The sequence below is a fragment of the Mastomys coucha genome, unplaced genomic scaffold (assembly GCF_008632895.1).
Source record: "Mastomys coucha isolate ucsf_1 unplaced genomic scaffold, UCSF_Mcou_1 pScaffold23, whole genome shotgun sequence".
NCBI classification, from domain to species: Eukaryota; Metazoa; Chordata; class Mammalia; order Rodentia; family Muridae; genus Mastomys; species Mastomys coucha.
In genome coordinates, this window is record NW_022196906.1 from 99999546 (window position 1) to 100017045 (window position 17500).

General features: G+C 49.3%; 1 protein-coding gene across 2 annotated transcripts in view; it reads left to right on the forward strand.

Annotated features, from left to right (window-relative positions):
• Positions 1-6340: 6340 nt before the first annotated feature.
• Positions 6341-17500, forward strand: part of Poc1a (POC1 centriolar protein A) — a 75677-nt gene continuing 64517 nt past the window's right edge. Inside the window, exons 1-7 of one of the 2 annotated variants that reach the window (XM_031343980.1) lie at positions 6341-6393; positions 6495-6806; positions 8232-8316; positions 10741-10912; positions 11277-11456; positions 13175-13282; positions 14301-14416. In XM_031343980.1, the coding sequence (XP_031199840.1) occupies positions 6789-6806; positions 8232-8316; positions 10741-10912; positions 11277-11456; positions 13175-13282; positions 14301-14416 (679 nt within the window). In that variant the 5' untranslated portion in view covers positions 6341-6393; positions 6495-6788. The other variant, XM_031343979.1, reaches the window with a different exon arrangement.

Consider the following 17500-nt stretch of genomic DNA (forward strand, 5'->3'; position numbering starts at 1 on the left):
GAAGAAGGACTTGGACTCGCATGCAGGACTAGCACTAGAACTTAGATGGGCTAAGACTCAGATTCATGCACCCGCATTCCCCAGGTCCCAGAGTGCTTGGGCCCGAAGGATGCAGCACCAGTTCAGAGGAGATAGCTGCTGTTTTAGACCTAGTATATTTCAGATAGCCTCAGAGGTACCTCAACTGTTGAGCTTCCAGATTTTTTTATTTCTCTTTTGCAATGATTGTAAAAGCCTCATGCCATTTTTAAAGAAATACACTCAGATTTTACACCACTCGTGTGTAGTTTGTTTGTCAAAAGCCGAATCCCGTGTCCACCTGGCCAGAACCCATCCTCCCGCGGAAAAAGGGACCCCCGCAAGAAACCCCAGTCCACGGCACAGACACATGTGCCATGGTGTACTGTGGAAGTCAAAAGACCACTTAGAGGAGTTGGTTCTCTCTTTCCACCTTGTAGATTCCCTCCTTTGGGGTGGGTTGGTGGTGGGAGAGGGTGTGTCCCTGTGATTGCGATGGCTACCAGAGTAACAATCAAGGGAGGAAAGAGATAGTTCAGTTCAACACCACTAAGTAGCCAGTGTTGGTCCAAATGGGTAATTTATTTTGGGCATTTTTAAGAATAGCACAATTTGGTGAAAAATAGTCCTAGTGATAATTAGTTCCATCTCACAGGCACAATAAAGCTTAAGACATGATGATATTGAAGTTCTTTGTACATGGGACTTCTACGATTGACAAGCTCATACTAAGGGTTCTGGGGAGGATCCCGTGTGATCTCAGCCACACAGAAAATGTGTGATAAACGTCACCAGGCAGCCGGGCGGTGGTGGCACACGCGTTTGATCCCAACACTTGGGAGGCAGAGGCAGGCGGATTTCTGAGTTCGAGGCCAGCCTGGTCTACAGAGTGAGTAGGTCTACAGGACAACCAGGGCTACACAGAGAAACCCTGTCTTGAAAAACCAAAAACCAAAACCAAAACCAAAACAAAACATCATCAGGCTATAACCACATCTGCTCCCAGCCTCCCGGGTGGATAATGGGTTATGTGTCCCTTCCTTTGAAGAAACAAGCCCGTGTGTTTAACATTCCTGGTTCCTTTAATGCTTCTCTGTAAGCACAAAGACCTCCATGCCACCCTCAGCTTCTGGGATTGAATTCAAGACTGAACTTAACTTGCAGCAAGCTCTTTTCCTGCTCAGCCATATTGCTAGCCCTTTCCTTTAAAAAATATCTATCCATCCACCCATCCACCCACCCACCCATCCACCCACCCATTCATCCATCTATCCACACACCCACCCATCCACCCACTCACCTACCGACCCATCCACCCACACACCCATCCATCCACCCATCCACCTACCCACCCATCCACCCACCCATCCACCCACCCAACCACCCACCCATCCACCCACCCATCCACCCACCCAACCACCCAACCATCCATCCATCCATCTACCCACCCACCTACCTACTCACTCTGTTTTGTGTGTATGTGTCTGTATGTGTGTGGGTACCAGCCTCTGTGTGAAAGTGGAAGCCAGAAGAGGGGGGTGGAGCAATGAGTTCTAGAGAAGGGCTACTTACCTGCTTTTATGTTTTGAGACAGGGTCTTACTGAGTTTCCAAAACTAGCCTCTTACACTGACTCTGCAGCCCAGGTAGGCTAAGAACCTGTGATCACCCTGTCTCAGCTTCTCCAGTAACTGTGACTCTAGGGCTGAGTGTGACTGAGCCTGCTTAAATTTAGTCTTCTCAACCGAAGATGCCTCTAACTAAGGGTATTTAACAGGTAAAACAGACAAAACCCCACGACCATCCCCAAGCCCAAATACTAAGTTTGTATATTATTATTACTTATTATTTGCTTTTTTGAGACAGAGTTTCTTTGTGTAATAGCCTTTGCTGTCCTGGAAATCACATTGTAGACCAGGCTAGCTTATGAACTCACAGAGATCCGCCTGCCTCTGGCTATAGAGTGCTGGGATTAAAGGCATGCACCACCACACCCAGTTTACATCTTAAATTTATTAGGTTTTTCTGTATCTTCTTTCTTACCCCCCCCACCACCACCACAACACCTCATTCTCTCCCCCACCCAGGGTCCCTTGAATGTTTAGCTGGCTATGGAGACTGTGCCCTGCTCTAAGTTACTCTACATTGTATGAAACTGGCTTATCAGCTAGGCCTTGCCCTAGGGGACTCCACATCCGCACAGCAGCAGCTGGCTTCGTAGTGGATGCAAACACAGAGGAAGAATGACTCTATTTTGTTTGTTTGTTTGTGCCTGTAGCTCACCACCACCTGTCTAGGCGCCAGTCACGATACACAGACTAATAAACACCTCATTCTGTCAAGCAAAGAGCCACCACCTACATTCTTCTCCAAGTAGAGAGGGAACATGTAGGCACATGGGTGTTTTAAAACTATACTAGAAACTCCAGGCCTGAGAACTTCGTTGTTTTGTGCCAGGGTCTCACTCTGCAACTTTGGCTGGCCTGGAAATAGCTGGCCTCACATTCGGAGACTCTCCTGCCTCTGCTTCCAAAAAGCTGCAACTGAAAGCATGTGCCGCCATGCCCAGCCCCTTGAGAACTTCTCGGAATAGACTAGACCAACGAAGAGTGCAATAACTTCCTCTGGGTCCCATAAAAAGAACACCTAATGCTACCATGGTAACAGCTCCACTAACCTGCTTTTTAGTGACCAGTCGCCCAGTCACCAAGTGAATGTGTCAGGGAGCCAACAGAATTCACAGTCCTCGAGGCTCAGCACAACTCCCTCTGCTTAACTTGGCCCATTTAAATTCTTCTGTTTGTCCAACCATATCAGAGATGTCCTGTGCCTGTGCAGCCCCTATGCGCCTGCAGGGTGGCTGAGAATCGCCCCCCCCCCATCTCTCAACTGTGCTCACTAATATCATGTATAACAATGTACAGAACTGCCGGGCGGTGGTGGCACACGCCTTTAATCCCAGCACTTGGGAGGCAGAGGCAGGCGGATTTCTAAATTCAAGGTCAGACTGGTCTACATGGTGAGTTCCAGGATAGGACAGCCAGGGCTATACAGAGAAACCCTGTCTCGAAAAACCAAACCAAACCAAACCAACCAAACAAACAAAAAAACAATGTACAGAACTCCTTGCATCTGTATCCGTTCCCCACCTTTCCTTCCAGCTAGGCTTCTTTGAACTCTGAAGCCTCTTAAACCTCTCTGTAGTCATTTTGTAGTCTACTTAATAATAGATTGATGGGGGCTGGGGAGATGGCTCAGCAGTTAAGAGCACCGACTGCTCTCCCAGAGGTCCTGAGTTCAATTCCCAGCAACCACACAGTGTCTCACAACCATCTGTAATGGGATCTGATGCCCTTTTTTTGGTATGTCCAAAGACAGAGACAGTGTATTCACATAAATTAAATAAATCTTTTTAAAAAATACATTGCATATGCACATATTTATATGTACACATATTTCTATGCATGTTATTGTTTAAAGGTAAGAGATCTGGAAGCAATGTTAGTAATTAAGATTGGAATCATGAAACTAGAGTTGTGGATCAGATGGGACCTCATTTTGCCTAGCATGCATGAATCGCCACCATTGTGTAAACCAAACATGATGGTATAAACCTGTATTTTCAGAATGGAGGCAGGTCATCTGAAGTTCAAAGCTTTCTTCAGCTAATGTAGGCCAGCCTGGGCTACATGAAACCCTTTTTGTAACAAGCTCCCAGGCCTTAGCACAACTGACTCCATGGTGGAAGGACGGACCATTCAGGCTCCAAAGCTCAGCATGTAGACTGCACCACCAGCCAAAACTAAAACAATACCTAATCCATCAAAGTCCAGAGATATGGGAAACTCTCTAAATGTACTAACATTGCTTCTAGGCTTCTGTGGCTACCCCGCTCCCCGTTTTTTTTTTTTTTTTTTTTTTTTTTTTGGCTTTTTCGAGACAGGGTTTCTCTGTGTAGCCCTGGCTGTCCTGGAACTCACTCTATAGACCAGGCTGGCCTCGAACTCAGAAATCCACCTGCCTCTGCCTCCCAAGTGCTGGGATTAAAGGCGTGTGCCACCACCGCCCAGCTTGTGGTTCCTCTTCTAACTAACTGTTCATGTTAAGTATGTCAACCCAGAACATGGTTTGTTTTTATTTTTTAAAAAAGATTTATTTATTATTATATCTAAGTACACTGTAGCTGACTTCAGACACACCAGAAGAGGGCATCAGATCTCATTACAGATGGTTGTGACCCACCATGTGGTTGCTGGGATTTGAACTCAGGACCTTTGGAAGAGCAGTCAGTGTTCCCAACCGCTGGGCCATCTCGCCAGCCCCCAGAACATGGTTTTATGCTTAAAATCTCACCACAAGAAAGGCTTGTGGCTACCATGGGATCTCGAACAACACCCAGTGTGACTGCTGCCTGACTAATAAAGACTTTCTATTGGCTTAAGTCCACGTCTTAGCAGTCTTCTCTGGTGGCTACCCCACAACATTCTTAAAAAAAAAAGAAAAAAAAAAAAAGAAGAAGGAAGCAAGACAAAAGAAAAAGATTAGTAAAAGAATCCGTGGCTGGTTGGTGGAGAGAACACCACAGGGCCCCACTCCTCTTACTGAAGACCTGGCTTCAGTTTGCAGCACCCACATCACAGCTCACAACTGTCTGTAACTCCAGTTCTAGGGGATCCGATGTCTTCATAAGGCATCAGACATAAGTGTGGTACATAGACATACAGGTAGGCAAAGCACTCATACATATGAATCTAAAAAAGTAAAAATAAAAGAACCTGTGGCTGCCAGAGGGAGGAAAGCTAGGACTACATAGAGAGAAACAGAACAACAGGGAGCTGGAGAAATGGCTCAGTGGTTAAGAGCACTGACTGCTCTTCCAAAGGTCCTGAGTTCAAATCCCAGCAACCACATGGTGGCTCACAACCATCTGTAATGAGATCTGACACCCTTTTCTGGTGTGTCTGAAGACAGCTACAGTACTTACATATAACAATAAATAAATCTTAAAACCAAACAAACAGAACAACAACAGCAAACTGATACAGCTTGTGAATTTTTTGATATCCAATACATTTTGACATTGCAGGAATATACAAACGTGACCATCATGTTTCTGGTGTGGGGTGCTCATGACACTTATAGACAAGAGAAAAACTGAACACTGTTTATGGGAAGACTGGGAATTTGTCCTCTCAACAGTGCTGAATGATCCAGAGTGTATCATGTATGTGAGCAACTATTTTTGTCTTGGGACTTTCACAATGCCTATGTTAAATTAGCTTAAACATTTCTAATGCCAAGGAACCAATTCTGTGCTGACATAGTTAAAATAGGATCAGATATATATCCTGTATCTCTCATCAAAACACTAAAAAAATTATTTTTAATGATGTGTGTGCACGTGTATGTGTGTGTGTGAGCGAGCCTCAGGAGACAGACAGGAGGTGTTGAATTGGCTTAGAGCTGGAGTTACAGGCAGCTGCAAACCATCTGACATGGGAGCTGGGAATAGAACTTGTGTCCTCTGGGAGAACCGTATACACTCTTAACCAATGAGTCATTCTTTTAGGTCCAAATACACTCCCCGACACGCCAGCTTCTGAGTTTATTGTCCCTGCAGATTTAGGAGCAGTTTCAAGCCTAGGCATGTGGTAAGAAACCTCAGGACACAGCCAGATCCTAATTAGTGATTGAGTATGGACAAGTTGGCCTGCCCAGGAGAGGTGATGTTACAAAACATCCAGTTCAGGTCAGATGCATAGGTCACTCCGGGGCTTTGCTTTGCGGCTTTTGCTGCAGAAGGTGGGAAAGGACGGCCTCTGGTGGTCGGGCCTGAGGATTGCCTCTTTTACTTTTTTTTTTTTTTTTTTTTTTTTTTTTTTTTAAGCTAGGGTCCGATTACGTAGCAAGAACCCAAGATTATCCTCAGATTACCCAGTGATAGGAATACATTGACATCTTTCGACATACAGTTATAAAGACTTCTTAAGGCTAAAGAGTTCTGAGCAAGACGAGCCGCAATCACATTCCCTCTTAAGACAAACAGGGAGGCAGGTCCTCAGAACGCATGTTTCCTGAGGTCACCCAGTAGAGAATTAAGAATTGAACATATGTCTGTCTGCTCCATGGTTCTGACTCTGAGTGACTCCCAATTTTTTTAAATAGACATTTAGGAGTATTCGCAGGAAAGAACCATTCTGGAGTCCCAAGACGCTAACAACTGATTCTCAATGGCGCCTTGGGCGGAAGCTTTAAGCCAAGAGCAACGCCAGTTTCCTCCTTCCGGGGTCCTTAAGGCCGTCACTCATAATGGTAAAACCACGCCCGCCCCGGGGCATCTCGGGAAATGTAGTTCTACCTTTATTAAGGCTGTTGGGTAAGTGCTATGTAGAACTTCATTTCCCCGATGGCTGCGGGCTCCATTTCCTGAGCTAGACTTGAAGGGCTGAAACCGTCATCTAAGGTTTTTTTTTCAAGTTCTCAGGAAGAAAGTGTGACAGCGAACTGAGGCTTTTGGCTGCTCAGCGGGTCACCTCATCCGGCAGAGCTGGAGGACAAGAGCGTGGCGCCTATCGAGCGATCCAACTTCCGGTCGGCGGTCAAAAACCTAGGGCCCTTCTCCTTTAATTGCGGTGGGCGGGACGCGGCGACGCCACCAGCGTTGCTATTGGCGGCGATTGGGGGCGCGGAAACTGAACTGGCACAACTGCCGACCCAGCTATCTCTGGCATTTGGGGCGCAGCTGGTCCTGCCAACCCCGCTAGCCCCGCTATGGCTGCTCCTAGCCAGGTAAGTCCCTGGAGAGTGGGCACCTGACCGGTTGGAACAATGGCCGCGAGAGGAGCGGATGGTGACGCGGGGTTCTAGGGTGACTTCCTCATCCAAGGTTACGGGGTGGATCCGGGCATTGACTTAGCACCCCAAGTGCCAGGCTAGATGCTGGACCACCAGGACGAAGAAACAAGTCCCTGCCTCTGGAATGTACGGCTTATTGTGGAAGACACGGTCAAGGCCCGACCCTTGTCGTGGCCTGGGACGAGGCCAGGGACGTGGCTAGGGATGTGGCCAGGGTGAGCCTCGTATGCTTGACCTCTTCTGAGCAACAGGTCCTTTTGGAGGTGACATCCTTTTCCAACAAGTAGAAGCAGTAGGCCATTGGGATGCCTGGGATGGTGGAGGCTTGCAGTGTGGCCTGGCTCCATTCTGACCTCTCTCTCCCACTTCAGAAAAGGATTTTAAGTTGGTCTTTTAAATAAGAATTTGCTTCCACAGGGCCAGGTGGTAGCTGGTGGCCCCTGATGCACCTAAGAAAGCTTGGGTAGAAATAGGACCCAGACTTTTGAGTACCAGTTTGATATTCTGTTTACTTTTAGCCCCACACAGATTTTAGAGAAGAGGCCTACAAGTAGGAAACTGCTCAAGGAAGAAGGCATTGGGAAGGGGTCTTACTGATCAGCCTTGGACCTGGATATGCTTCTGCTCACTGAGCCTAGGATGGACACTACCTCACCCTTATGTTTCTAAGAGGCTCTGGGGAGAACAGGAGGTGGAATGAGCACTTGCTGCTTAGTTAGCCTTCCCCTGAACTACCAGGCCATCTGTTAACAGGCGTGGCCCTGAAGGTGTGCTTGGGGGGTGGAGCTGGGCACTGGGCTTCACCTTTGTTTGGGGTAGAGCTTTGTGGAGTAGCAATGGCTTTTCTGTGCCATAGAAATATCCTTTTCCAAGCTGGGGTCTTTGGAGCTCCTAAGGTGGTTGTTTGGGGTTTTATTTTTTTGTTGTTGTTGTTTTTTGTTTGTTTTGTATTGTTTTTAATTTTTGGTGTTTGAGCTGGAAGGAGATAACTTACTATGGTCTTGGATACCTTGGAATTTATTGTGTAGACCAGGCTGGCCTTGAACTCACAGTTCCCACCTGTCTCTGCCTCTCAAGTGTTGGGATTAAAGGTGTTTGCCCCCACACTGGGCCTGTATTTGGTTCATTTGTTGTTGATTTATTGATTCATCTGTCCATTCGTGGATGTGTGTTTGTTGATCACGAACGCTTCCTTGCTGTACTCATTGATTCTAGTAGTTTTTAGTGGATTCCTTAGGATTTTTTATGTACAAGATCATGATTTGAGTGCTTTTAACGTCTCCTGGTTATACGAAGAGTCTTAGTTCCAGAGAAGACCCTTTTTCTGGTTATAACCATTTGACCTTGCTTTTTTTCCAGGAGGACCCCTCATTGGAGAGACATTTTAAGGGCCACCGAGATGCAGTTACCTGTGTGGACTTCAGTCTCAACACCAAGCACCTGGGTAAGGGAAGGCCTCTGGATTCTAAGCTGAGAAGGCTGGATTTCTCACTGGGATATGTGGTGTGGGAACGCCAGAGTACAGCAAGGACCTGCTGCTTTTTCCAGCCCTTGGCTTTGCTTCTGGCTGCCAGCCTTGTTGGACACTGGGCTTATTAGGCTCCATAAGCTCCTTTTGCATGTGAAAAGTATAATGTTTAGCGAGGTCATTAATTCACTCTTCGTTATTCATTCATTCATTCCTTTTATTGAAAATAGATTCTTTTCTCACAAAATCTGTCCTGATTACAGTTTCCCCTCCCTCTACCTCGCCCAGTTCCTCCCCACCTCCCTTCCCATCTGGATCCACCCCCTTTCTGTCCCACATTAGAAAAGAACAAGCTTCTAAGGGATAATAATAAAACATAACAAAATAAAATTTAATAAGGTAAAACAAAAACGATCACATCAGGTTTGGATAGGGCAAACAGAAGGAAAAGAGCCCAAGAGAACGCACAAGAACCAGAGACCCTGAGCTGGAGAAATGACTTAGCGCTTAAGAGCACTGGCAGATTTTCTAGAGGACCTGACCCAAATTCAGTTCCCAGCACCCACACGGCAGCTCACAACTGTTTATGGCTCCAGTCCCAAGGGATCTGACACCCCTACACAGATATACTTGTTGGAAGAAAACACCAAATGCACATTTTAGGAAAAGTATTAGAGACACACTTGTTTACACACTCAGGAATCCCATAATGATGTTAAATTGGAATTTATAGTATGTACTGCAGAGGACCTGGGTGCAGAACCATGCAGGCTCTGTGCATGCTGGTAATGCAGTCCTGAAGAGAGAGACTAGGGCCAGGCATGGTGGCATGTAGCTTTAATCCCAGCACTAGGAGAGGCAAAGGCAGGCGGATCTTTGTGAGTTCCAGGACAGCCAGGGGTACACAGAGAAACCCTCTCTAAAGAGAGACAGAGACAGAGACAAAGGCAGAGAGGCTCTGAGACTAGGGGGTAGGTTTTCCCCTGCACATTCTGGCCACTTCTTGGGTCTGTTCTGTGGCATGGGTCTCAAACTGGCTTTTTTTGAGTATTCAGTTTGATTGCCCGCAGTAATATGGCACATTTTTTTGTTTCAGAGGCCTGCAAGTGAAAAAGATGTTGACTAGGGTCTGTCTCCTAACTCCATACCACCGCCCCCCTCCCTCCTTGTACACACTGGGGTTCTAAACAGCTTTCCTGGCTGCAGCTTGCTTTCTGCATAGGTTAAACTTGCCTCTGTCTTATTGCTGAGGTTTCCTGCTCGATGCCAGATGTAGTGGTTTGCTGTAAGCAAGGAAGGAGCTGAAGCCATTTTTTGTCCTCTCCTTGGGCATCCTATTAAGTTTGATTCTTTATTTTATTTTTTGTCTGTCTGTCTGTCTGTCCGTCCTTTGGTTCTTTGGGACAAGGTTTCTCTGTGTAGCCTTGCATGCCCTGGACCTCAAGCCATAGACCAGGCTGGCCTTGAACTCATAGAGGCGGCTTGCCTTTGCTCTCAAGTGCTAGGATTAAAGATGTGTATTGTGGCCGTCACCACCTGGCCTTTCTTTTATTTTTAATTTATTTTTAGATTGTCTTATTTTATGCACATGAACGTTTTACCTGAATGTATGTCTGTGCGCCACATTTGTGCCAGGTGACCCCAGAGTTCAGAAGAGAACATCTGATCTCCTGGAACTGGAGTATAGACTGTTGTGAGCCACCATGTGGGAATTGAGCCCAGATCTTCTAGAAGAGCAGCCAGTGCTCTTAATCACTGAACCATCTCTTCAGCCCCAAGTTGGGTCCTTTCTTTTCTTTTCTTTCTTTTAATGATCTATTTATTTATGTATATGGGTGTTTTGCCTGGATGTACATTTGTACACCAGAAGAGGGCATTGGCTCCCATGTGACTACAGTTAGGGATGGTTGTGCCTGACCCCCCACACAGATATACTTGCTGGAAAGACACCCTTGTGGGTGTTAAGAACTCAGGACCCATGGAAGAGCCACTGAGCCATCTCTCCAGTCCCAAATTGGGTCCTTCCAATAGTAAAAGGCCTTTTGTGTCTGACTGGCTCCTGAGTGTTGGGAGTACTTGTCCCTGAGCTCTTAGAGTATCGGTGGGGAGATCATGGGTCCTACAGGTTTAAATTTCATAGAACCTTGGCTTGCAGTACAGAAATGTCATGTAAATGTCCTGTTAGTCTTGTGTTGGTCTGCTGCAAGGAGAATTGCCAGACCATAACTATAGGTCAGCAGTCATAGGAGATGTGGGCCATCCCAATGGGATCCTATCTTTGCCCTGTGGGAATGCCTGTGAAGGTGGAGCTGGGCCAATTGCTCTCCTGTATTCCTAGCATTGAGGTGGGTGCTCACGGTTCTTGAGATCTGAGAATCCTCATGTTACTACTCTCCTCAGCCAGTGGCTCCATGGACTCGACCCTCATGATCTGGCACATGAAGCCCCAGTCGCGTGCCTACCGCTTCACGGGCCACAAGGACGCTGTGACGTGTGTGAATTTTTCCCCATCGGGACACCTGCTTGCCTCAGGCTCCCGAGACAAGACTGTTCGCATCTGGGTACCCAATGTGTGAGTTCTGGACTTCAAGGGACTGACAACATCAAGGGACTTGGTATAAGAGCTTTCCCTCCTTGGTCCTTATCCTAGCGTAGAGCTGGTCACATGGGGACATGTGGCCTCTAAGGTGGCATCAGAGGCTGAAGCTTCACTGGTGCTGTCTCCTTATGTAGGAAGGACTGCTGCCTGGTGCTGCTGCTCTCATGAGGGTAGAGGTGGGGGGAGAAGCGCTTCGTTTCTCTTGGGGAGCTCTGGCCCCTTTGGGGTGAGACTGGGACAGTCAGGTCTAGAGAGGTGGCGATGGTGAGGACTTGGTGTCCTTGTAGGTTCTCATGTCTGTTATGAGTTTCCTGAGTCTGGATATCTGTCCTCATAGCAAAGGTGAGTCAACCGTATTTCGTGCACACACGGCCACAGTGAGGAGTGTCCACTTCTGCAGTGATGGCCAGTCGCTTGTGACAGCCTCCGATGACAAGACAGTCAAAGTGTGGTCAACTCATCGCCAGAGGTTCCTGTTTTCCCTGACCCAGCACATCAACTGGGTCCGCTGTGCCAAGTGAGTATTTCCTGTCTGGAGGGGTTGGGGAGACAGAAGGACTCGTAGGTGTCAGCTCATGACCTTGGGTGAGTTGCTTAGCCTCCCTTCTGTGTATCCCTGAGTCTGACTTTTCTAATCTGTAAGATGTCAGTGATGGTTGCTACATTGAACCTGTTGGGAAGCATCATTGACTTCATATGTGATACGTATTAGTCAGCCATGACCCTCTGCCAGGTATGCAGAGCACTCCCAAGATAGCAGATTGTAGCCGCTGCAGCCGCCGCAGCCGCAGCTGCCGTAGTAGCCGCTGCAGCTGCTGCAGCCGCTGCAGCCGCCAGGTCCGCCCAGCACCGCTGTGTGCTTTCTCCTTGTTCCTGAGGACAGTTCTGCCAGTGAGGTAGCATCATTCTCAGTTTGCTTACAACAGGACAGTGCCTCTGCTTAGAGCTTTTCTTTTTCTTTCTTTTTTCTTTTTTTGGTTTTTCAAGACAGGGTTTCTCTGTATAGCCCTGGCTGTCCTGGAACTCACTCTGTAGATCAGGCTGGCCTCGAACTCAGAAATCCACCTGCCTCTGCCACCCAAGCGCTGGGATTAAAGGCGTGTGCCACCACTGCCCGGCTTGCTCAGAGCTTAATTATGCTCCAGAGCTGCTAGGTAAGGACTTGGTCTGGCTTTGGTGCGGGAGGCAATGCTGGGATATGGGATGCCGACTGACTTAAAGAGTTACAGAGACAGATATTCCTACCTGTGGTTTTGTCAGCTTCTTTCTTTCTTTTTTTTTTTTTTAATTTATTATTATACATAAGTACACTATTAGCTGACTTCAAACGCACCAGAAGAGGGCGTCAGATCTCATTACAGGTGGTTGTGAGCCACCATGTGGTTGCTGGGATTTGAACTCAGGACCTTTGGAAGAACAGTCAGTGCTCTTACCCGCTGAGCCATCTCACCAGCCCTGTCAGCTTCTTTCAACAGAGCTTTTTCATGTCATGGCTCTGCTCCAGAGGAGGGGGTTAAGGTCTCCAGGGAGCACTAAGAAACCATGAAAGGCCCAGGTTAGGGACCATTGAACTATCTTCCTCTGGAAGTTTCTTATTCTCTTACAAGAGAATCATTCTTTATTCTGGGAGGACCTTACTCTGAGAGTGGCTACTGTTGGGGAGGGCAAGCCAGCAAAGTGGGGTGTTATGTCTTCAGTAGGCCTTTGATGGTAGGTCCCAGGACCTCTATGCGCTTTTGTTGGCCCGTCATATTTTACTCATGTACACATGTGGAGCTCCTGACCACCACCATGCATCAAGCAGCACCATCTGTACTGCCACAGGCCGTATGCCTCCTGGGTGTTCTGTGCTTCTGCATGGTTGCTGTGGGTGGGCACTGCCAAGGATCTAGCTCACAGAGAGGGAGGCTGTTTGCCCAGGGTCACTCAAGGTATCAGAGCAGCACATGTAACCAGAGGTGGCTTCGGAGTCAGACAGCTGGCAGTGCATGCTTAGAGTCTCAGGACTGAGAGGCTGAGGCAGGAGGATGGCCAAAGTTAAGGGCAGTTTGGTCTACATATAGAGTGTTACAGGCTAGCCAGTGCTACATAGTGAGACCCCATGTCACAACAACATGAAAAAGCCCTGAATTCCCAAAGAGTTCCTGGATCAGGCAATAGCGTGCTAGAGGAAGTGGCGGTAGAGAACATGGTGTGCTAGTCAAAGTCGTGTGACTTATGGCCCTGTCAACCTAGGTTCTCCCCTGACGGGCGGCTCATCGTGTCTGCCAGTGATGACAAAACTGTCAAGCTGTGGGACAAGACCAGCCGGGAATGTGTCCACTCATACTGTGAGCACGGCGGGTGAGTCCCTGTTGTCCTCTGTCTGCAGGTACTGCAGAGTGCAGGTCAGGGCATGAGGAGGCCCAGGGGCCTTCCAGGGCTGGGGCTGTGCATGCATCAGCCCTGCCTGCTGCTCTTCAGCTGAATCTGCCTTTCATAGGAGCTCTTACCTTTTGCTTTGTGGATGGAGACTTAAGCCCCATCCTTACCCCATGGACAGCAGAAATCCTTTACCTAAAGTCACATAATACTTTGGCCTCTTTCTTCCCCCTTTTAGTTTCTAGTTCTCAGAATTATAATGTGTCTCTCTGAGCATTGAATCAATCCCCTAAACTGAATGTTAAAACTTGGCGTCACCCATGGTAGTGGCTCTTTATTCTATGCCATATTATACATGGAGTAGGAGGGGCCTGCCTCTGAGCAGGGAGTTAGCTTTTCTACATGTCTAAGCAGACTGCGGCCTCACTCCTCATTCCTTAAGCAGGGACTCGCCGGCAGGGCCCCCTCCAGAGTGCCTGAGTATTATGTGTTTGCACTGAATGCTCTTTGCCTGTCTTCTGAGACAGATGAGCGAGCAGCCCTGTAGCCCTACTAAACCCTCCCACCCACTCCTCAGAGCAGCTTGGCTGACTTATTGGTCTGAAGATAGCTATCTCCACTTGTACTTAGACAATCAGCAGTAGGCTGGACGTGTTACACACACACACACACACACACACACACACACACACACGATCTTTGTCCTGAGGAAGAGAGGTGAGAAGGTCGGCCAGGGCAACATACTGAACACAGAGGTGTTGTCTCAAAACTTAAAGACAGGAGGGAGGGAGGGAGGGAGAGACATGGTCCCTGATAAGTCTACTTTACGTCACTGCTGGTCACTCTTGTCACCTGATTTTTGGTGTCTCTTGGCTACCTGGTAAAGCAGCATGTTCCAGGTTGAGGGAACTGTGTGAGCAGACGCACAGGGAAAGGGCACCGTGGGTCCGTCCTACCCAGGGAAGACCTCTTACGTTGTATGACTGTTCTGTCTCTCCAGCTTTGTTACCTACGTGGACTTTCACCCCAGTGGTACCTGCATTGCTGCTGCTGGCATGGACAACACGGTGAAGGTGTGGGATGCGCGGACTCACCGGCTGTTGCAGCATTATCAGTGTGAGTGTTGAGCGGTGGCCCAGGCCCACAAGCAGCCACTGCAGAGGCGGTGCTGGGCCGGCCATTTGCTTGCAGCCATTGCCATGGTGCTTACACAGACCCAAGGACAGCTCTGAGCTGGGAGGGTTCCTGTGGCTGTTGGGTTCACCAGTCTGAATAGTTGGTGCTGAATCTTGGCTTGGAATGTTGGTCAGGTGGTCCCCTGCTATGAGATGGCAAAATCTCACACACACTGTAGCTGTGGTCAGGTGGTCCCTGCTATGAGATGGCGGAGTCTGCGCACACTGTAGCTGTGATCAGGTGGTCCCCTGCTATGAGATGGCGGAGTCTCACGCACACTAGCTGTGGTCAGGTGGTCCCCTGCTGTGAGATGGCGGAGTCTCGCGCACACTGTAGCTGTGGTCAGGTGGTCCCCTGCTATGAGATGGCGAAATCTCACACACACTGTAGCTGTGGTCAGGTGGTCCCCTGCTATGAGATGGCGGAGTCTCACGCACACTAGCTGTGGTCAGGTGGTCCCCTGCTATGAGATGGCAGAGTCTCGCGCACACTGTAGCTGTGGTCAGGTGGTCCCCTGCTATGAGATGGCGGAGTCTTGCACACATCGTAGCTGCAGTCAGGTGGTCCCTGCTATGAGATTGTGGAGTCTCGAGCACACTGTAGCCTGTGGTCAGGTGGCCCCTGCTATGAGATGGCGGAGTCTCGCGCACACTGTAGCCTGTGGTCAGGTGGTCCCCTGCCATGAGGTGGCAGAGTCTCGCGCACACTGTAGCTGTGGTCAGGTGGTCCCCTGCCATGAGGTGGCAGAGTCTCGTGCACACTGTAGCTGTGGTCAGGTGGTCCCCTGCTATGAGATGGCAGAGTCTCGAGCACACTGTAGCTGTGGTCAGGTGGTCCCTGCTATGAGATGGCGGAGTCTCGCGCACACTGTAGCCTGTGGTCAGGTGGTCCCCTGCCATGAGGTGGCAGAGTCTCGCGCACACTGTAGCTGTGGTCAGGTGGTCCCTGCTATGAGATGGCAGAGTCTCGCGCACACTGTAGCCTGTGGTCAGGTGGTCCCCTGCTATGAGATGGTGGAGTCTGCGCACACTGTAGCTGTGATCAGGTGGTCCCTGCTATGAGATGGCGGAGTCTCATGCACACTGTAGCTGTGGTCAGGTGGTCCCCTGCTATGAGATGGCAGAGTCTCGCGCACACTGTAGCTGTGGTCAGGTGGTCCCCTGCCATGAGGTGGCAGAGTCTCGTGCACACTGTAGCTGTGGTCAGGTGGCCCCTGCTATGAGATGGCAGAGTCTCGCGCATACTGTAGCTGTGGTCAGGTGGTCCCCTGCTATGAGATGGCAGAGTCTCATGCACACTGTAGCTGTGGTCAGGTGGTCCCTGCTATGAGATGGCAGAGTCTCGTGCACACTGTAGCTGTGATCAGGTGGTCCCTGCTATGAGATGTCAGAGTCTCGCGCACACTAGCTGTGATCAGGTGGTCCCTGCTATGAGATGGCGGAGTCTCGCGCACACTGTAGCTGTGGTCAGATGGTCCCCTGCTATGAGATGGCGGAGTCTCGTGCACACTGTAGCTGTGGTCAGATGGTCCCCTGCTATGAGATGGCGGAGTCTCGCACACATCGTAGCTGCAGTCAGGTGGTCCCTGCTATGAGATTGTGGAGTCTCGAGCACACTGTAGCCTGTGGTCAGGTGGCCCCTGCTATGAGATGGTGGAGTCTCATACACACTGTAGCTGTGGTCAGGTGGCCCCTGCTATGAGATGGTGGAGTCTCATACACACTGTAGCTGTGGTCAGGTGGTCCCTGCTATGAGATGGCAGAGTCTCGCGCACACTGTAGCTGTGGTCAGGTGGTCCCCTGCTATGAGATGGCAGAGTCTCGCGCACACTGTAGCTGTGGTCAGGTGGTCCCTGCTATGAGATGGCGGAGTCTGCGCACACTGTAGCTGTGGTCAGGTGGTCCCTGCTATGAGATGGCGGAGTCTGCGCACACTAGCTTCGGAGTCTTCAATGAGTTTCTCCCTGGGACTGTCCCTGAGACCTGTTTCTTGAGAGCCCCATACTAGTCATCTCTCCTTGTGACAGAGATGACTTTCCAGGGTCAAGGAGGTAGGGCTGCTGGTAGAGGTTAGTGGGACCTTGGCCTCATGTTATCTTCCACAGGTCTGCCTAGAGCCGTGAACCACATAGAAGATTGACTTTAGCTGGGGGCCAGGCCTGGTGCCAGGCTTAGGCCTATGGGCTATTCTTCAACTGCCACCTGTGCATGCAGAGCGTCGGGGAGTTGGCATTGGGTCTGGAGGACAGAGTGGAGTGGGATTCTGTAGCCAGCTTTAGCATTCTCAGATGTGTGACACTAGGTGCATCAGTGGACTCCTCCGAGCCCTTGGGACAGTGACAGGGCTCATCTTACAGATGGCAAGACAGGTTTGACTTAGCTCTTGTTAAGAATGAAGAGTGGCTGGCACAACATGGGGACAGTCACAAAGATGCTTTTGCAGCTGGTTCCAAGTGTTCAGGAGTCTCCCAGTGACTTGCTGAGGCATACAGTCCATGGTGCGACCACTAGGTGGCAGGGCTCAGCCACAAGAACTAGGTCTTTTCTATTCAGAGAGCCTAGGCAGGCTTTCGGAGGCTTCTGGAGCAGAACAGTGGCGGGGTGGCCTTCCACCTGGAGAGCTGTGGCCCCACCTTCAGGCTCAGAGACTTTTTTTTTCTCTTCTGGCCCAGGCCCAAGTTAAGGACTAGGGTTGGAGACTGGGCTGTATCTCCATGTTGACTGGTGAAGGTGGCAGAGCAAGGAGAGTATGAGCGGGGAGAGAATAGACAGGAAAGTGGCCAGGAGCACAGGCTATGTTCTCAGACCCTTGCCCATGAGGTAGTAATCTAATGAGAAAGTATGGATAGGTATCCTAGTATAGTGCTTGGTGTGGTTTGTGGCACACAAGCTCCTACACTGGGAGAAGAGAATTTCCAGCTATCTCTGGAAGAGACTCTGTGATGGATTGGGAGCCTGGGCTTGGTATTTATGAGTTATAGCAGCATGGACCCATGGGAAGAACTTTAAATGCCACCTTTAAACG